This window comes from Eublepharis macularius, chromosome 11 (assembly GCF_028583425.1).
Source record: "Eublepharis macularius isolate TG4126 chromosome 11, MPM_Emac_v1.0, whole genome shotgun sequence".
NCBI lineage: Eukaryota > Metazoa > Chordata > Lepidosauria > Squamata > Eublepharidae > Eublepharis > Eublepharis macularius.
Window position 1 is genome coordinate 90,528,840 of NC_072800.1, and position 21,281 is coordinate 90,550,120.

A 21,281-nucleotide genomic window follows, 5' to 3' on the forward strand; every position below is an offset into this window, starting at 1 on the left:
TAGCATAGCTCCCTCCCCCTACTCAAGAGGTTCTCCAGGTATAAAGAGAAATAAATTATAAATTAAACAACAGGAAAAATAACATAGAAAAACGACCTGAAGTGGACTGAATATGCTCCAAAATGGATGGAATTTTGAGAGCAATTGAGCATCAGTTAAAAGGAAAAGGGGCAAGAAGAAAGAAGGCCCCTCCCCCAGCCCCTAAGATCTTATTGATCTGGAGGAGTTTGCTATGTTAGTCTGGAGTCGCAAAACAGTAAAGAGTCCAATAGCACCTTTAAGAGTAGCCAACTTTATTGTAGCATAAGCTTTCGAGAACCACATCTCTCTTCGTGGAGGGTATGAAGAAATTGGTCAGAGACATAGGTGGGCCGTTTCCACACGACTCACCTTGTTCCGGAAAACAGCTAAATCTCGCATGAAATCGCGAGAAGATGCGATAACAGCGTCTTCTCGGGAGATTTCTCGTGAGATTTTGCAGTTTTCTGGAACAAGGTAAGCCGTGTGGAAACCGCCGTGGTTAGGGGAGGGGAGAGTAGATGCAAATCAGTTACAAAAATCATGCAAGAGGTGGAGTGCACAATCCAGGCTGGGTGTAACCCCTCCCCTCCATAGCTGAATCTCAGGGCTGGATCTAGGGGGCAGGGGGGTCACTTGCCCTGGGTGCCGCCAAACAGAGGGTGCTGGAGCGGTTCCTGGCTGGGAGCGTGTGCTTCCGGCCCTCTGGCAGCAGCACGAGTGGCTGCGTGGGAGGGCTGGGAGGCTGTCCGCGCCGCGCTATGCACCTGCCGCACTGACCGGGCAGCCGGCTTGCACGCTCCTGGACGTCAAGTGGCTGTGCGGGCGGCTGTGCACCAGGGCTGGGAGATCCGCGGCAGCCAGAATGGCGGGCATGCTTCCAGGGGCACCCTATGTGACGATGTCACAGAAGTGACATCATAATGCACTCCTGGGAGCGTATGTGCATGCTCTGAGCGCGTTCGCATGTGGGGACAGGGACGCTGCCGGACTTGGATTGCCCTGGGTGCTGGCAACCCAAGATACGGCTCTGCTGAATCTGAATGGAATGCCTGAAAGGCAGTTACTTCTGATAATGAGATAACCATCCAGAGTCTCTATTCAATCCAAGTCACACCCAGCCTATATCATGCACTCCACCTCTTTCATGACTTTTGCGACTGATTTGCATCCATTCCCCCCTCCCCTCACCACCTGTATATCTCTGGCCAGTTTCTTCATACCCTCCATGCATCTGACGAAGAGAACTGTGGTTCTCAAAAGCTGACGATGCATCTGATGAAGAGAGTTGTGGTTCTCGAAAGCTTATGCTACAATAAAGTTGGTTAGTCTTAAAGGTGCTACTGGACTCTTTACTATTTTAAGAACTTATTGAATCCTGGAAGGAAAGATACTGAGGAGTGGGATTGGTCAATTGTCTTCCCTTCTTCAGAATTCCTTGTGGCTCCTCAGCTTCTTAGAGTGACTAATAGTAAAGGGGCTGACCCCTGTACAGATAATGAAAGCCACACAACAGGGCCATCCACAGCCAGAGAGGGGGTTCCTGCACATTTAAGTGACTCCCAGAATATGCAAATCCATAAAAGGCATAGATCTATCCCCTCTCCTGTGATTGTTGGTAAACATGTGGAGTTCTATCTGAATAACTAACCAATATGTGAACGGAAAAGCAAGGAGAAACCAGCTGCATGGAAATTCCTTGAAAGAGCCGACAAAATAAACTTAAAACCAGGGTTTGCCTATGTCAAGGATATAGCCAGAAATATAGCGGAAGAATTGTTGGTCCTACTCTTGACTAAAACATTCATGGAGGATGCTTCTGCAGGCCAGAATCCAGGCTGACCTGGTGTCTCGTCAAAACACTACAATCTATCAAATAGCATGAACACAGACTAGCATGACTTTGGAGAGCGACAAAGAAGCTACAGGCTAATGTGGTTTCTAGTTTATTGGAAAGAGTAACATACCAATAGACCTAATATGTATTTGGGCAAAGGTATGAAAAGCACCTGAGAATGGCAAGAATATGCAACTAAACACGGAAGCGACGATATGGTTCAAAGATAGGCTGGGGGGCAACAGATAGCTATAGGTATGAGAAACTTGTGATCACCATTTTTTAAATATTCTGGATCAGAATTAAAAGTAGCAAGAACGTGCTATCACAGCATGTATATGCCTTTAGAATATGGCATTTAAAGTTGTAATTAGCCAGCCAAGAATGTGAGCCATGTTAAGTAGAGCCAGTTTGGTGTAGTGGTTAAGAGCGCGGAACTCTAATCTGGAGAGCCAGGTTTGATTCCCCACTCCTCCGCTTGAAGCCAGCTGGGTGACCTTGGGTCAGTCACTTAAGAGTGGCAGGTCTTTAATCTGGAGAGCCGGGTTTGATTCCCCACTCCTCCACTTGAAGCCAGCTGGGTGAGCTTGGGTCAGTCACTTAAGAGCGGCAGGACTCTAATCTGGAGAGCCGGGTTTGATTCCCCACTCCTCCACTTGAAGCCAGCTGGGTGAGCTTGGGTCAGTCACTTAAGAGCGGCAGGACTCTAATCTGGAGAACTGGGTTTGATTCCCCACTCCTCCACTTGAAGCCAGCTGGATGACTTTGGGTCAGTCACAGCTTCTCGGAGCTCTCTCAGCCCCACCCACTTCACAAGGTGGTTGTCATGAGGATAATAAAACACTTTGTAAATTGCTTTTTGTGGGCGTTAAGTTGTCCTGAAGGGAGGTATATAAATCAAATGTTGTTGTTGTTGTTATTATTAGCTATTTTTAGAAGATGGTTTTGAAAACCAATCAATATGGGAATCTGAACTGATTATGAGTTTCATGTTAGAAGGGATTCCTTTTCCCACAACCTGCTTAAGGCATTTTAATGGGCTGAGGTAATTAGTAATTACCCTCTTTTAATTAAATATGCGGATGTGATATAGGAAAGCTAACTAGATGCCTAAGAGAAAAGAGTCCAGTAGCACCTTTATGACTAACCAACTTTACTGTAGCATATGCTTTCGAGAATCACAGCACTCTTCGTCAGATACAGCTGTCTTCATCTCTTCTTGCATCTGATGAAGAGAACTGTGATTCTCGAAAGCTTATGCTACAGTAAAGTTGGTTAGTCTTAAAGGTGCTACTGGACTCTTTTCTATACAGACTAACACGGCTAACTCCTCTGGATAGATGCTTAAGGGTTCTTACGTGTATGCCTACAGCTGAATCAGGTCTAACTAGAGTCATCTGGAACTCTACAATCTAGCTCTCTGGACCACTGGGTTTTGGCTGCACTTAGGGTTTCCAAGTCCCCTTACCCTCCTGGCAGGAGCGGGGAGACCTGGCTCTTACCTCCTCCTTCCCCTCTTAACTGTGTGCAGTCCCATGGCTGTGTGATAACATCATTTCCGGTTTCGTCACTGAGCAGGTGTGCAAGCACTCCTGCGCTTCTCAACAGGCTGATCTGGGCCTCAGTTAGGACCATTTGGGGCCCAAATTGGCCCGTGGTGAAGCCCAGGAGTGGTCTCGAGGCAGTGCGATGATGTCACTGATGTCATCGTGCTGCCCCAGGAGCGCACCTGGGAGGCCCATTCCCGTGTCTTTGTCCCCTGCCAGCCAGGTAAGTGGAGGCGGGGTGGGGCGGGGGGTGAAAGTGGGGGATCCTCCACTCCAACCAGGTATATGGGATCCCTAGCTGCACTGGTGGCCCTGATGAGGTAGAAAGATGGGACATAAGTATTGTAAATAAATAAATGTGCAGATCCTAGACGCCTGCTAAATGCCTGACTTGAGGGCCAAGCTGCAAGTGACGAATGACACAGGTTGGACACTTGCCAGCTTCCCTCGAGTTTTGATGGGAAATGTAGGCGTCCTGGTCTTGCAGCTTGGCTCTCCGACTGCTGTCCAATGGACTTTTCAACGGTCACTTGTCCAACATTCCGCCAAGCTGCCTACATTTCCCATCAAAACTTGAGGGGAGCTGACAAGTGTCCAACCTGTGTCAGGCGTCACTTGTAGCTTGGCCCTGAGAAGTGCAAGTTACCTTGGAAAGAGCTGGGGCAGGATACAGTGTTGACACTGATATATTCCAAGACATGTTGTGTGAGAGCTCAGGGGTAGGGCCTCCGCTCTTGTTCCTGTAGCATGGCTCTGACTACCTGACTACTAAGCTTGCCCACATGAATAGCCACATGTCTAAGGCAAGCCAGTATCATCATCTTCTTAATTATTGTTTTCATGACCAAAGTCATAAACAGTGAAAGCCAGTATCGCTCAATCTCTATACACAAATCTCAGCAATAAGCTTATTAACCTATCTTACAGATTGCTGTTGGGATTACTAACATAATATATGTGAAACATTTGGAACACCTGAAACAGAAGAGTTGCTGTATTGTTATTAAGGAGCTGCTTGTGTTTTAGTTATTTTTACACAGTTTCTCCGCACTACGCCTTCCTTGTGCCATGAGTAGCAGCAAATGTTCCCCTCTCTTAACTGGAAACTTAATGGTCAGTAAATGATTTCAAAAGAAAGAACCCGAAACATGATTTTGGATCTCAGAATTCAAGAACAAGGAGCCAAACATTACTCAAGGAGCAAACTACGTTCAAAGAGGACTATCTGGTTCCAAAGTGGGCAAATGACATCTGGGAGCTGCAACCTGTCCAGCCCACAGGAGTTTTTCCTCCTGCCTTCAAGTTGCTTAATCCTTTGCCCACCTGCACTGGCTAGCAGGCTGAAGTTCTTGGAAGATCATGAAACAGCTCGAGGGCCATTAAGAGTGGCAGAGTGAGAGGGAAGGTCATATCCGGTGCTGGAAATAGGAAGAACTGGTGTCGAACTCAGAGCCAATAAAAACATAGAGCTGGAAGGGATCCCCAAGGGTCATCTAGTCCAGCTCCCTGCACAATGCAGGAAATTCACAGCTATCCCCCCCAAATCCCTTAGTGACCTCTGCTCTATACCCAGGGGAAGGCAAAAAAAACGCCAGAATCCCTGGCCAATCTGGCCCGGAGGAAAATTCCTTCCTGACGCCAAAATGGTGAATGGCATTACCCTAGGCATATAAGAAAAGGCCACAAGAGCCAAGCACCGGCTCATCTCTTCATGCCCTCCCTCTGCCGATCTGTAAGTCAGAGAATCATCATAGCTGTTAGATGACAATCTAGCCTCTTTTTAAATACCTCCAAGGAGGGAGAGCCCACCACCTTCCACAAAAGCCTGTTCCACTGAGAGACGGCTCTGTCAGGAAGTTCTTCCTAATGTTTAGTCAAAAACTGTTTTGCTTTAATTTTAACCTGTTGCTTGTGGTCCATCCCTCTGCTACAGAAAACAACTCTGCTCCATCTTCCACGTGACAGCCCTTCATATCACCTCTGAGGGCCAAGCTACACATGACGAATGACACTTGAATGGCAAGTGGATTGAGTGGAGGGCAAGTGAACAGGGAGAAATACACTTGCTGTTCAAGTGTCATTCGTCATGTGTAGCTTGGCCCTCTGTCATCTCCTCTCCAGGCTAAACATGCCCGGCTCCTTCAACCTTTCCTCATAGGACTTGGTCTTCACACCCCTCACCGTCTTCATTGCCCTCCTTTGGACCCATTCCAGCTTGTCAATATCCTTCTTAAACTGTGGTGCCCAGTGTGGGCAGAAACCCAAGGACTTTGAGTCCTTGGACCAAACAAATCTTTCCCACCTCTACATTCTAGTCATATATTCCTTGCTATGAAAAGAAATTTTGGCTGTGTAAGCACTCACTCATCTTGTCTTGTAGGAAAAAGTCAAGGGTACAACGATGGCCTGAGAATACAACTAGCCAATAATCAAATCTCCAGGTAGTTTTAAATTTCTTCAAAACAGCCATGGGGAGGCAGGGAGGGCTTCCCTCTCCCCCCTCCTCATGCCATTTTCTTGAGAGACATTCCACCACCGCCACTATTTTAGCCTCCCCTCTACCAGGGCTCTCAGCTGCTTGATAGAGGGTGATTTCTCTTTGGAGGAGGGAAGGGTTAATCTCCACTCATCCCAACACTACAACTGTAATCTAAAGTGAGCAAAAACACATACAGCTGCTTTGAAGGAAAATCTGGTTGTATGTCTCTAGACATCTTACCTAGCCATGTCGGTTGTTATTGCTTATTCTTTGCAAAGCTTATTTCAATGCTTACTGCTAATTCTTTGAAATGCTTATTGCTTATTAGTGATGGGCACGAACTGAAATACGAAGCAAAGTTCAGGATGAACCAGGCCGGTTCATGGTTCGCAAACCAGAGTTTCATCAGAGCCCATTTCTGATGAACCACCACAAAATTTAGGCTGGTTCATTTTTTGGTTTGTCACTGCAGACAGCCTGGTGCTGATCAATCAGTTTCCTAGGCAACAGGGGATGGACTTCCTGCAGACCTTCTGCTGACCCGGAAGTGGCCTTCTGCTAGCCCGGAAGTGATGATTTGCTGACCCAGATGTGACATTTTCACGAACCAAATGAACCAGTTCGTGAACCAGGGCAGGTTTGTGAAAGTTCGTAGTTCGTAAAATGCGATGAACTATGAACCGCATGGTTCTTTTTTTCCCGGTTCACACCCATCTCTATTGCTTATTCTTTTCATGCATTGTCATAGGACTGGACAACGCATGAACGACACTGAGTGACTCCTGATATGAATGAATTGGCTAAACAACAGGGCACATTACTGGCATTATCTTGGCCAGATGGTGCCACGCTGCTAAACTTGTGCTGTGATTATTATTGGCCCTTTCTTCCATGATACATGACAGATTTCTAGCACTTCCAATTCATCAAAAGCCATAGCGTGTCTCCACTGCCATCTAGAAGGCTTTGTGTATTAAGGCTTTTAGGACAGCAAAATCTCCTGTTCAGAGGAGTCTGAAAATTGACGAACTTCACATTTGCAAAAACGGCAACACATTCATTTATGTACAAGTACACAGACAACAGGGGTGAATGTGACTGCTTCTGGGATAAGACAGCAAATATATTCAAGCCCTTAGGGAGATGGCTTCATAGTAGCAGCAATTTAACAGCAGACTTCTGGAGAATAGAAATGGCCATACCTTCAATTGTAATGGCTTGATCCGCTTTCCTCTCTTGAGCCAATGCAGCCGCGCTCTGGTGGTAGAGCTGTGCACCACTCTTGGCTGTCCCTAGTCTATTCACCAGCTAAAGAGAAGTGCAGAACGTTAGTTAAAAACAGGTGAGTATTTCTGGCTAAAAAAGAAAACTAATTCTTGCATTTCAGACACATCCAGTTCCGAACTGTGAAGTTTCTGCCTGTACATGAATTTTTCCTGCTATTTCATAAGTTCATTAGAGCTTCTTTCCTTAGCATTTATGCTCTACTTTCTGTATTGAAAGATTTCACACAAATCATCTTGTAATCCTTGCAATAGCCCTCTAAGTTATGTGTGCGTGTTCTGTGCCATCAAGTCACCTCTGACCTATCTTCCTTGAGTCTCAGTGAGAAAGGCGGACTATAAATGACATAAATAATAATCTGCCTTGAGTCTCAGTGAGAAAGGTGGACTATAAATGACATAAATAAATAATATGTTAAAGTACAGTGCATGCACATGTTCACAACTGCCTGATTGAGCAAAAAGGGGCACGTATGTGTCTCAAAAATTCCAAAATGGTGAAAGAATTGAGCCACCAAACCCAAATTTTGAAAGAAGATACAAACATAATTCCATACACACTTGCCCCTACCTAGAAAGGTTGTGCTCATGTCCCCTAGGAGAGGTTGAGTCTATAGAGCATATATTCTTTAGTTGTTCATTTTATAGGGAGGCTCGTCTTAGAGCGGGACCACAAGTGACGCCTGACACAGGTTGGACACTTGCCAGCTTCCCTCAAGTTTTGATGGGAAATGTAGGCAGCTTGGCGGAATGTTGGACAAGTGACAGTTGAAAAGTCCATTGGACAGCAGTCAGAGAGTCAAGCTGCAAGACCAGGATGCCTACATTTCCCATCAAAACTTGAGGGAAGCTGACTAGTGTCCAACCTGTGTCAGGCGTCACTTGTGGTCCCGCTCTTAGATTTATTACCCATTACTTGATATGATCTCTGGTCATATAACCACCAATAAAGCAAGGCTTCACTGTTTTTTATCTGATAAAAATGTTAGGATCACATGTCAAGTTGCTAAATTCTGTGCACTGATTCTTAAACTACGGGATTTGCATCTTAAAAATGTGTAATTCTTTTTTTAATTGTATCTTCTCTTTGATTAATTTGTAGGCTGGTCTTAGGACCATAATAAACTGAACTGAAACACATGCCCTTCAACGTGGGCACAGTATGTGAAAAAATAAAGCCAGAATTGGCCCTGGAACCGAAGAGTCTGTGAAGGCTCTGTCAATTTCACCTCCCCTTTGGGGAGGTGAAGATAAAATAAATCCTCTGAGGAGCGATCTCTGCCAGCTCTAGAGAGGTGAAACTGATAAAGCCTTTGGCTCTGTCATTTTAAACTACACCTCCTGGCTAACATTGCATCTTTCTTCACTTGAGCATCCTCGTGTAAAAGATCTCGTGTAGAGAGACTCTCAGAGGCAGCACATCACTGAATGCACTTATCCCCAAGTAAGTATGTACAGGACTGCAGCCTTATAGAATGCTTCTCACCATCTAAGACGGATTATGACACTACATCGGTTTCCCTGACAATATCCCTGCTCACCTCACACTCGTAGAATCCTACGTCGTCCTTACAGGCATTTTTTATCACAAGGACAATCACGCCACTTCGTTGCTCACTGAAACTCTGGTGCTTATTTGGGTCAGTCAACAGATTTCCATCTTTATACCACCTGTTGGGGAAAGAACAAAGGTGAGAAAGGAGGTGTCCTATGTGGAATATATTGGCAAAGATTAAGGTGGGAGCAGAGGTTAAAGAGTGTTTAGTGTAGTGGCTAAAAGCGGTGAGAACCGGGTTTGATTCCCCACTCTTTCACTCGAAACCAGCTGGGTGACTTTGGGTCAGTCACAGGTCTTTCAGAGCTCTCTCAGCCCCACCCACCTCACAGGGTGATTATCGTGAGGATAATAATAACACAAACCACTCTGAGTGGGTGTTAAGTTGTCCTGAAGGGAGGTATATAAACCGAATGTTGTTGTTGTTGTTGTTGTTGTTTTATGCATGGAGTGGAGCAAGTGGACAGAGATAACTTTTTCTCTCCCCCAGATCATACCACTGCAGGCAGTGGGGGGTGGGGGGCAATGAAGCTGATAAGCAGGAGATTCAGGACAGAAAAAGGCAATCTTTACTCAATGAGTAATCGAACTGTGGAATGCATTGCCACTGGATGTAGTGACAGCCATGAGCATGGCTTTAAAAGAGGATTCATAGAGGATCCGTCCATCAGTGGCTGTTGCCCATAGGGAATTTTGTCCCTCTAATCCCCAAGTTCTAGAAGTATCGGCGAAGAAGAGGAAGTTGTGCAGGAACTTTTAAAGTGAGTCCTCTGTATAAACGGAAATGGAACACCCTTTCTCCATCGATGAGAACGATGGCCAGAACAGGCACAAAATGCATTTCATTTGAATGCTCTTGGGAGCTTTGAGTCCTAAAGCTATTGTATTCTCACACAACTTCTTAGGTTTTCGCGCCTAAATGCAAACTGCTCCAAGGGAGGGGGGAATATTACTCCCTATATCCAAGGGGTGGCCAAACTTGCTTAATGTAAGAGCCACATAGAATAAACATCAGATGTTTGAGAGCCGCAAGACATGATGCATTGAAGTGACTTCAGATGAAGAGGTGGGTTTGGGGGAGTGTCCTGAAAGTGACATGACAGGAAGGGGTGGGATTTTGGTGCAGTATGCTGGAAGTGACACCATCAAAAGGGGTGGAGCTTGGGAAGAGCCATCACCTGACCTTTGGCTTGGAAGTGAAATCACAAAGTGATGTCACATCCTTGCTAGGCTTCACCCCCAAAATCCCCAGGTATTTTCTGAGTCAGACCTGGCAACCCCAACATTTTTACTGAAAATATGAAAGATGTGGAAAGAAAGAAGGAAGGGGAAAAGGAAAAGGGAGGGAAAGACTTGGCAAGAAAGAAGGGAAGAAGGGAAGGGGGGGAGGGAAAGACATGAAAAGAAAGGAGGAAAGGGAGGGAGGGAAATAAAATAAAATGTATGGCCATGGTGCTACTCAGAGACCACCGGGAGCCACACAATATGTCCAGAAGAGCCACATGTGGCTTCCGAGCCTCAGTTTGGCCACCCCTGCCCTATATCAATAGTGCCTTTGCTTGTATACTCGTTCCTGCCAACTTTCCTACCTAAGGATGTACCCATGAACTTAATGGATCTCTAAATAAAATCCTTTCAACCAATGCACTGAAGTGCTTGCTGTGAGGGGTTTGGGGGTCTATCTGCCATGGACTGCCGTCCCTAGAACTGACATTGGCTACTGCAAATGGGTCTATCTCATAGACTAGTTATCTCCTCAATGGGGCTTAAGAAATGACTCTGTGCAAGCACTCATGAGGGCTTGGGGCAGGATTTGTCTGAAGAAACAGTAGTTTAAATTCTAGAAGGAAAAGAGAGAGAAGATGGAAGACCCTGACATGAATCGGCCGAAGAACCTTGGGGGTGCAGATTAGAATTCTGCCTCTGATAATCTGATGCGTGGTAGTAGATTCGCAGCCCCACAGTTTCACTCCTATGTGTATATTTGTAAAGAAAGCAAACAGCACAAAATTCTGGCTCTCCGGTGCTCTTTCTTCCTGAACAACTACTCAGAGAAGTGGGGACATGCATAATAGTATCTAGATTGGATTAGGGCAAAGCACTCTGCATGGGGCTGCCTTTGAAAAATGTTGAGAAACTTCGACTAGTGCAGAATGCTGCAACCAGGATGTTGAAAGTAGTGGTCAAAAGGGAACATATCACTCCAGTCTTGGCCTATCTGAACTCGCTTCCTCTTTGTGCTGACTTTTAAAACCCTACATGGTTCGGGACCAACGTACTTGAAAGACAGACTACTCCTTTATGAACTTACCCGACCACTGCAGTCATCTTTGGAGGCCCTGCTTTGGGTGCCCTTGTCTTCTGAGATCATTATTTATTTATTAATTATTATATTTATATTCCGCTCTCCCTGCAGAGCAGGCTCAGAGCGGATTGCATCACAATATAAAACGGGTAGCATGATCAAACCGAGCTCAATTGATAAAATCCAGCGGCACCCATGAGATGGGTAACAAACCAGGCAAGGGCCTTCTCAGTGGTGGCACCAAAACTCTGGACGTCTCTCCCCAGGGAGATTCTCCTGCCCCCTTCTGTTGCCCCAGGAGAAGAGTTTTGTTTGTGTCTGAAGGTGTCTGAAGATGGGAGCTCTGACTCTTGAAAGCTTCCACCCTGACGATCTTGGTCTCTAAGGTGCCACGGGACTCAAATCTTGCTGTCCTGATGCAAACCAACAAAGCTTCCTACCTGAAACTATCTGACGATGGGAGCTTAACTCTAAAAAATTTCTGTCCTGAAAATCTTGTTGGTCTCTGAGGTGCCACTGAATGAAAATCCTGTAGTGTTGTTTGGTGTTCCCATAGTGAACCCTCCTTCCTCTGCAATGTTTTCATTGTTTTTATGTTTTATCTATCTGTTTTAGCTCTGGTTTTAATTGTTTTAATGATGTGTTTGTTGTTTGATTTTAATGACTTTAAGATGAAATTTTATGATGTATGCTTTAATTTGTTAGCTGCCTTGGCAAAAAAGGCAGGGTAAGAAATTTGTAAAATAAACAAACAGGTTATTATTTATTCAACAGAAACAAGAGAGGGGGAAAAAACCCGCCAAGTCTAAAGTGTATCCAAAATTTACTAGAACAATTTAAAGTGGCAAGTGCTCAATTTCTCATATGCAACAACAATCCATAGTCAATACATATTGTGTAATAAACTCCACAGGTAAAGACTCCAAGGTACAAGGTAAGTCAGTTCGGCAAAAAGCCTTGATATATAAACTTTTCTTCCTTTCTTCTTTCATTTGCAATGTGACCAGTGGATTGATGGTGATTGAATCCAGACGCCCAAAACCAGATGCCCACGCAGATTTTCATTCCCACGGACTTCCTCAGGGGCGTGTCAGTATTGCACAGTGTCTTTTACAATACTTTCATAGTACCTGGAGAGCGACGCAGCTACGGGCATCACTCTCCAGGTACTATGAAAGAATTGTAAAAGACACTGTGCAATACTGACACGCCCCTGAGTAGCATCTACCGGCGTTGCTCTCCAGGTACTATGAAAGAATTGTAAAAGACACTGTGCAATACTGACACGCCCCTGAGGAAGTCCGTGGGGACAAAAATCTGCGTGAGAAAGAGCCGGCCCTGGTTTGGGGCGTCTGGATTCAATCACCATCAATCCACTGGTCACCTTGCAAATGAAAGAAGAAAGGAAGAAAAGTTTATATCTCAAGGCTTTTTGCTGAACTGACTTACCTTGTACCTTGGAGTCTTTACCTGTGGAGTTTATTACACAATAAACTTGGCGGGGGAGGTTTCCCCTCTCTTGTTTCTGTGCAATTTAGCTGGATCTTGCCTTTTATTATTTATTCAAGGCAGTAGTCATTATTTGTAAAAAGAACAACCAAAAAAGCCATTTCATCAGCCTCCAAAACACAGAACTCTAAGTAACTTCTATTTGGTCTCATTTCAAGAGAGAGTTTTTCTTCATTGTGTATTTGATGCAAAGAAATTGTTTCAAAGACTCCACAAATAATGTGGTATAGCGGTTAGAGTGTTGGACTAGAATCTGGAAGACCGAGGTTCGAATTTCCACTCTGCCGTGGAAAATTGCTGGGTGACCTTGGGCAAGCTCTCATCATAACATACCTCACAGGAAGGTAGTTTCAGTTGAGTAGCCGTATTGATCTGCAGTGGAACACTAAGATATGAGTACAGTGACACCTTAAAGACCAACAAGGTTTTCAGGGTATAAGCTTTTGAAAGTCAAAGCTCTCTTTATCAAATACCAATCTGTTTTCTAAAGAAGGGATCTTTGACTCTCAAAAGCTTATACCTGAAAACCTTGTTGATCTTTAAGGTGTCACTGGACTTCTAACTTCTAACTGTTATACCTCACAAGTTCATTCTGAGAATATAATGAAGGCAAGGAGAATGATTTGGGGGGTCTCCATTGGGAGAAAGGCAGAGTGTAAATTAAGTAAATAAATAAACAGTTTAATGAGATGAAATAAGGGCAGGACAACTCACCTGATCTGTGGAAAAGGCGATCCTTCAATGGTGCATGTAAACTGTGCGTCTTCACCATCAGCATAATACGCATGTTTAACCTTGTTCACAAACCGAGGAGGAACTAGAAAGCAAGATTAAGCCTGTTGCATATCTGAAACCACATGGCTGAAAATTCATATGGACTCACAGTTGAGTAAGCCACTAAGGACTTGTTCAGAAAAAAAAATGGTTTCCTGCCTTCCTCGTTTTGCAGGTATAAGGAAACAACCAAAAATTCAAGAAGTATCCTGAAGAAAAGCAAGTCCTGTACGGGTATCTCCACCTTATGCCCAGATCTGGTGCGGGTTTCCATCAGCTAAATGAACTGGGGGACTAATCTGGCGTGGTTAACACTACAGTGAAGAGAGGAAAGATTGGGGTGGAGGAATGCCAGCCTTTGCCACCAGTGCCACGGTCACTGCCACGGTCACTGCCCCCCAGAGCCAGAGCAGCCAAACGTGCTTCCCTCTGCATTCTCCAGGCCTCTTTAAAGACAGTCCCAGCAAACTGTGCATGCCCAAGAGGGCTTACTGAACCCTTTCAAGACAACTTGGGAAGCCCACTGGGCATGCACGGTTTGCCATCCTGATTTAATGACACCAGGGGGATAAACAAAAAAAAAGGAGCTTCACCTGCTTCTATTTCTGACAAGTTACAAGGAGGAAGAGAGGCATAGCATGGGGGGAAAGAGGGCAGTGAGAGGTGGCAACAGAGTGGGGGGTGGATTATCCCCTTATTAGCCATCACTGCAGCCCAGGTGAACACATCCTCTCTCTCAGAGCCAAGCTACAAGTGACTTTTTTCACGTGGAGAACACTTGATCCTTTTCGCAAGTTTTCCTGGGAACTGAAGTCTGAGTGTCCTTCCCCTCTCTGTTAGAATCGCTGCCTGAAGAGCCAGAGAAAGCCGGCGGCAGCAGCAGCGTTTGCAAATCCTTCCTCCAGTCACAAGCCTGCTGGACAAGAGGGCTCTCAATGATCGTTTGGGGGCGGGCAGCTGCTACTTTCTCCCTGGGCGTCCTGCTCCCGGGGAGCTGCTCTGGAGAAAGCCGCCACATCAGTGAAGCTCCAGCCGCAGCGACAGCGGAAGAATCTGCTGCTGCTCTAACATGCCCTCATTCCAGCTTTTCTCCAGGAGCTCAGGAGCAGAGGAAGGGCATGTTAGAGCAGCAGCAGATTCTTCCGCTGTCGCTACGGCGGGAGCTTCACCGACACAGCGGCTTTCGCCAGAGCAGCTCCCCGGGAGCAGGACGCCCAGGGAGAAAGTAGCAGCTGCCTGCCCCCAAACGATCGTTGGGAGCCCTCTTGTCCAGCAGGCTTGTGACTGGAGGAAGGATTTGCAAAAGCTTCTGCAGCAGCCGGCTTTCTCTGGCTCTTCAGGCAGCGATTCTAACAGAGAGGGGAAGGACACTCGGACTTCAGTTCCCAGAAAAACTTGCGAAAACGATCAAGTGTTCTTCACGTGAAAAAAGTCACTTGTAGCTTGGCTCTCAGAGTGAGCAAATTGGGGGATGCCTCTGTGAGGCCTATTTCAGAGGGAAACTTTCCTTTCTCTTTTCCACAGCTACAGCTATTAGCAGCTCTACCTTTCTGCAGCAGCATCCAGGCTCCCATATAGCCAAAAATACAGGGCTGGACTGCTGTCAAAGAAAAGCTTTGCTGTGGTGAGGAATTTGGAGGGGGGGGCAGCTGGAGGTGTATAGCTCAGCTGTACCCAGGATGATTTTGCAGCTTGAGAAGAAAACAGGGCGAAAGAAAAGAAAATAACCAGATTATGGGTTAGATCCAGCCAGCTTTTCTACTCAGTCTCGCCCAAGTTTCGTTCCCACCACATGGCTTTCGTTCCCAGAGATTATTATGATTCCCAGCATAAACAGTTTGGGTGGCACCCTCCTTCCTTTTCACCAGCAGAAAACCTGTTTGGATCTAACCCTACGGTTTGTGGTAGCTATCAAGGTGGAGCCATTTCATAAGACCAAATGAGTTTCTTTCTATAACAAGTCCTGCCCCCACAAAACCACAAACCAACCTCATCGTGAATGCTGCCTTGACATGAATGTAAACTGCACCGCAGGCATATTAGTAGTAGTTCTTTGCAACGATCAACCTTTTACCTTGAACAATGATCTTTCCCAATGTGCTGGCATTGCCAGCGGGGCTGGCAGCGAAGCACAAATATTGTCCTGAATCAGCACCAGTCAAATTGTCAAGGATCAAAGTGCAGGAGCCGTCAGGATCTTCGATGATAATGTGGTGTGGATCCACTTCCACTGGTTTACCGTCTTCAAAAGAAAACAATATAGTTTGGTAATTACACGGCGGAGTTTATTTTATTTTATTTATTTATTTATTTATTTAATATATTAGATTTTTAGTTCACCCTCCCCGCCAGGCGGGCTCAGGGTGGAGTACAACATTTCAAATTACATAAATACAGTTAAAAACAGATAAAACAGTATACAAATAACATTAAAACAGCTTTATATAATACAGCTCCTCTTCAGATGGCGATGATAAAATACTGCTTTTCAAGCCCTGGCTCATATGTAGGGTGGGGGACAGATCTTTAGTGTGGCCGGTGGGGGCCCAACCTAGCCTCCACCATGTGCCTGGTGGAACATATCTGTTTTACAGGCCCGGCAGAAAGATGATAAATCCCGCCAGGCCCTGGTTTCCTCAGACAGAGAGTTCTACCAGGTCGGTACCAGGACCGAAAAGGCCCTGGCTCTGGTCGAGGCCAGGCGGGCCTCCCTTGGGCCAGGGACCACCAAGAGTTGTTTATTTGTTGAACAAAGCATCCTCTGGGGTACATATGGGGAGAGGCGGTCCTGCAGATATGCTGGGCCCAGTCCGCATAGGGCTTTATAGGTCAACACCAAAACCTTGAACCGGACCCGGTACTCAACTTGTAACCAGTGCAGCTGGCATAGTATAGGTGTTATATGTTGAAAGGCCAGCCAGTTGACCACTTAAATATTGTGACACCTTAAAATATGAATACTGAAGTTGCCAAATATTCCAGAAAACAAAGAATGCTTAGCCAGCACTGGTAATACCTTTATACCAGGAGACCCCTGGCTTGGGAGTTCCTGTTACACGGCAAGCTAATTTGACAGTTTCGCCAAGTTCAGCTGTACAGTCGGCCAGTTCCTCCTCAAAGTCCGGTGGATCTGAAAGGAAACAGATTTAAAGCCGTGATGCTTACCAAGAAGCAGGGTAAGAATAAGCTGGAGGGGAAAGTTAACCATTGTTGAAATGATACAGAGGAGAGAATATCAGGGACAAGAGATGCAAGTCCTCTTTCCCAGACAAACTCACCCCATACTGGCAGGCTGATGCGATGCTGGATACCACAGATTTCCTTCACCCAAGAATTCTTGATGATGACGGTCCGGGCTTGAAACAAATATTTACGGACCGAGTCTTCCCGCTCATGCCAAATTTCAAACGCTCGGTCATCTCCTTCGACCAGATCATTTACATCTATGTTTGATAGCTGGAGAGTCAGAGCAGAGTATTAAAAGTTAAGAATGACATTATTGGCAAAAATTACAGAATCGTACAACTCGCTTAGACTCATTTGGGAGAAGGGCAAGCTGGAAATAACGACAACAACATTTGATTTATATACCACCCTTCAGGACAACTGAACACCCACTCAGAGTGGTTTACAAAGTATGTTATTATTATCCCCACAACAATCACCCTGTGAGGTGGGTAGGGCTGAGAGAGCTCCGAGAGAGCTGTGACTGACCCAAGGTCACCCAGCTGGCTTCAAGCGGAGGAGTGGGTAATCAAACCAGGTTCTCCAGATTAGAGTCCTGTTGCTCTTAACCACTACACCAAACTGCAAATAAATAATTGAAAAGATCTTAACTCTAAATCTATGCCTTGAAGTTGGCTATGACATCCTTGAAGGGTTTGTTTGTTTGTTTAGTCAATCTCTGAGTGGAAATACATGCTGTGAATTACCTGGGGAGGCACAAGTGCAGGATTTTATGTGTGGTCCTTAATTCACAAGCAGGCTGTTCTTGCTCGGTGCACATGAATGCCGCTTTCACGGAAGCACCCTTTGTGTGATTGCATCTGCAAGTGATTCCAGAGGGCAAAGTGCCAATTCAGCTCTGTTTTTGCTGTGAGAACAAGTACTGTAGGCTCCTTTTACTTGCCAATTTGCATTTCTTTAAGATGTGAGAAAGTGTCAAGATGTGCATTTCAATTAATGGAGGTGGGAAGTGGGGGAAACTAGGATACTGGGATATTAACATTAAATGCATGAATATTTTCACGTGGAACAAATTGAAGTGTGACTGTGCGAGCGAGTGCATGGAAAGTTAGAGAGGGGGCATGTGAAATGAGGTTCACTTGAGCATCCCTAGGTACTTCATAACATATACTTTCACCCTCTGAAAAGCCACCTAGAGGATCAAACTCATAACTACCCTGCGCTGGCCTCTACTTACAAATAGGATACATTAATCTATAAATTCTAGAAAAAATGCTGGGAGATAGGTCACTGGCTCTTCTTAGCATTCTTTAAAGCTAAATTGTAGCCATACATGGTGCCACTTCAGGTCTGGGAAGAACAGGGGGAGAAAGATTATTGTTAACAAGTAAGGAAAAAAGCTACCAAACCTTCATCATGTTCTTGAAGCTGTAGCTGTAAGTGTCTGTCTTCGTGTCTCGTTTGGGCTTGCAGACTAAGAGGTAATTCTTGAAGAGGAAGACGTGCCGCTTGTGACCCTTCCAGGCCATTCTGGATCCGGGTGCCCCCTCCCACACAATGAACTGCCCCTGAAAAAAAAACAAGAAAATCCCGTTAGCAGCATTGTGGGACCGTGGCAGATTTTAGGGAAACTCCTCCTCAACAAATTAAGTTTAATGCAAACAGAGAAGGGATCGATGTATTGTCGAAGGCTTTCACAGACGGAGAACGATGGTTGTTGTGGGTTTTCCGGGCTGCATGGCCGTGGTCTTGGCATTGTAGTTCCTGACGTTTTGCCAGCAGCTGTGGCTGGCATCTTCAGAGGTGTAGCACCAAAAGACAGTAGAGACCCCCTCACCTCGGCAGGAGTATACCGTATACCCTGCAGCTGTGGACAAGTTTACATCGGGACCACAAAGCGTAGCATCCAGACAAGAATAAAAGAACATGAAAGACACTGCAGACTTGGACAACAGGAAAAATCAGCAGTGGCTGAACATAGCCTAACTCAAACAGGGCACAGTATCTTATTCCAGGACACCAAAATACTGGACAACACTTCCAACTACTTTGTCAGAGTGCACAGGAAGCCATTGAAATTCACAAGCATAAGCAAAACTTCAACAGGAAAGAAGAAACCTTAAGAATGAACAGAGCATGGTTTCCAGTTCTGAAAAACACCAGGCTAACAAAACACTCTACACCCGACAATAGCCCTGCAGAGAAGATTAGCACATCAAGCACCAATCCATATGCAAAAGAACCTCCTCAGGATACAGTGAAGCCTCCCACCATTAGCATTCCACACCCTGGGAAACTCTTACAGGATGACTCAGCTCGACCCCACCCCTCCTGAGTAGATACAAATGACCGGCCAACATCTTTTCCACACTGTGACACTGAGAGATCTCTGTCTTTTGCTGCTACACCTCTGAAGATGCCAGCCACAGCTGCTGGCGAAACGTCAGGAACTACAATGCCAAGACCACGGCAATACATCCCGGAAAACCCACAACAACCAGAGAAGGGATCATCCACTGAGCTGGATCCGGGCAGGACAGAGGGGGCCCTGGCTGCTTTCTAGCCTCCCTTCTGATGGCCCCATTTGAAGCTGGAGGGAAAGGGACTCTGTCATTTGGAACTGTACTGAAGCGCAATGGAAGATTGATGGATTGCCCTGTCTCTTCTCTCCCCTCTCTGATGTCCCCACACTTAGCAGTCGAAATAAAACTCTGCGGCTTCTGTTACCTGTCGGATGGGCTCGCCCAGGATTTCAAGGGTTCCTGGATAATTCTCAATGAGTGACACGTGGAGGTTGTTTTCTGCTCGCCGCGAGAGAGCAGAGACGATAGCGTAAGCTTGCTCCAACAGTGTGCAGTTCTGATTGCTCCTTGCTTTGTTTCGGATTAATTCCTGGGGAGAGCGGAGAGGAAACTATGTAATTCATACAATCTGATCTCATCTAATTTAGGAATTTGTTATTCATTTAAAAAAAAATTATATGCTGCCTCTCTAGAGATCAGCTTGAGATGGTTTATAGCTAAGATAATTCTATAAAATTATTAAAATACACCTTTAAAAAACCCCAAAGTGGTTATAACGTACCCATAAAAAAACAGGCCGATGCCATTAAAACACAACCAAAAAAACAGGCCAATATCATTATAAGAAATCAGGGCATAGCAATGGCATAAAATAAGCAGTGATCAACCTAAAATGTTGTAAATAAAAGATCCTCAGGCCAAAAGCAGACTAAAAGTTTTAAAATCCCCTTAAAAGCCTGGGTAAAAAGGAATGTTTTAGCCTGGCACCTAAAAGAACACAGGGCAGGTAATAGGTGATGCTCACAGGAGAGGGCTTTCCAAAGAGCCACCACTGAAAAAGCCCTGTCTATTGTCACCATCTGCCTCACCTCAGAAGAAAGGGACAGAAAAATAGGGTTTCATAACAGAGTCATCTGGCAGGCTGGGTAATACAGATGGAGGCGGCCCTTCAAGTACCCTTCACTCCCAGGCCATTTTGGGCTTTAAAGATAAGAACTAGTGCTGTAGATTAGGCCTAGAAACAGATGGGCTGCCGTCCAGTATTTCAGCATAGGGGTGACACAGTCCCTGTATCCAACCCTGGACAATAACCGGCAGCCGCATTTTGAACCAACAGGAGTATTGGAACAGTTTTCAAAGGCTTTTACCACGTAACTCTCACCTGGAAGATTGTTAAATAAAGCAAATAAAAGGGGAAAGTTCTTCTAGGAAATTGTCATAAGAAGTTGTTATTTAAAATATTTTATACCCCATCTCTGAGAGAAATAATCTGTGTGAAGCCAGAGGAATCAACTTGTGCTATATTAAGATGAGCAAAAGTGCCTCCCTCGCCTCTCCCCACAAATGACACAAAATAGTCACGCTGAGCCACAAAGGAAAATTTCTGACCTTGATTATTATTTGATACTTCTGAATTCTGTTTATTGGCCTCTCTAGATAGTGCTGCAGAGGAAGTACAGGAGGCTGAGAGGGGTCCTCGCTAGACAGCATATCTGCATATCGCTGGATAAAGAAGAACAACAACAAGGAATTTACAGGAAATTAAAACTGAGTGGGTTTGGCTTCTTCACAAATAATAACCATGCATGCCTGCTCCTATTTTTCTGTCACACTTTTATCCCATCTTTCCTCCAGGGAGTTCAGGAGGGTTACATCGTTCTACCATCCTCCATTTTATCTTCACAACAACTTTGTGAGGTAGGTTAAGCAAAACGGTTGCGGGCCGTTTGGCTTCCATTTTTTCTGCACCTTTTTTGAGAATGCACTTTCCGCGGTCCCAGAAAAGGCACCGAAAAAACGGAAGCCAAACGGCCTACATCGGTTTTGCAAATGGAGACATTGCCGGCATTCTGTTTGTGTGGGCGTGTGGAAACGGCCAAAGACTGGACTGACCAGGGAAGTTCATGGTAGAAAGAAGATTTGAACTCATGATCTCCTAGTTCAGTACTCTAACCACTGTGATAGACTATGGATGACAGGCTATGGCAGATAGACCCCTGTACCATTACAACAAGAAATGCAGGTTCTTGGTTAAAAGGTTTTATTCAGGAATCCGATCATTTCCACAGATATGTCCATAGGATTACTCAGAAGCAAGGTAAGCAGCTAAGCAGTAAGAACAGGTTGTCAAGAATACTCAAGACATGTGAAAATCTTTCTATTATAGAGCACAATTACTCCTTTCCCCCTTCCAATAGTAAAACACTTTTGGCTCTAACCAGTCCTGAGAATTTCTCACATATTTTACCTATTGAGTCTAGACATT

At 45.3% G+C, this 21,281-nt stretch overlaps 1 protein-coding gene across 4 annotated transcripts in view; it reads right to left on the bottom strand.

Moving 5' to 3' along the window:
* The window catches only part of OBSCN (obscurin, cytoskeletal calmodulin and titin-interacting RhoGEF), a 293,495-nt gene that overhangs the window by 81,349 nt on the left and 190,865 nt on the right, over positions 1–21,281 (bottom strand). For all 4 annotated transcript variants that reach the window (XM_054991181.1, XM_054991180.1, XM_054991179.1 and 1 more), the window contains 9 exons: positions 20,405–20,518; positions 19,221–19,385; positions 17,903–18,061; positions 16,586–16,763; positions 16,324–16,437; positions 15,382–15,549; positions 13,248–13,350; positions 8,706–8,835; positions 7,084–7,189 (listed from right to left, as the gene is read on the bottom strand). In XM_054991181.1, the coding sequence (XP_054847156.1) occupies positions 7,084–7,189; positions 8,706–8,835; positions 13,248–13,350; positions 15,382–15,549; positions 16,324–16,437; positions 16,586–16,763; positions 17,903–18,061; positions 19,221–19,385; positions 20,405–20,518 (1,237 nt within the window). The remainder of the gene's footprint in view (positions 1–7,083; positions 7,190–8,705; positions 8,836–13,247; positions 13,351–15,381; positions 15,550–16,323; positions 16,438–16,585; positions 16,764–17,902; positions 18,062–19,220; positions 19,386–20,404; positions 20,519–21,281) is intronic.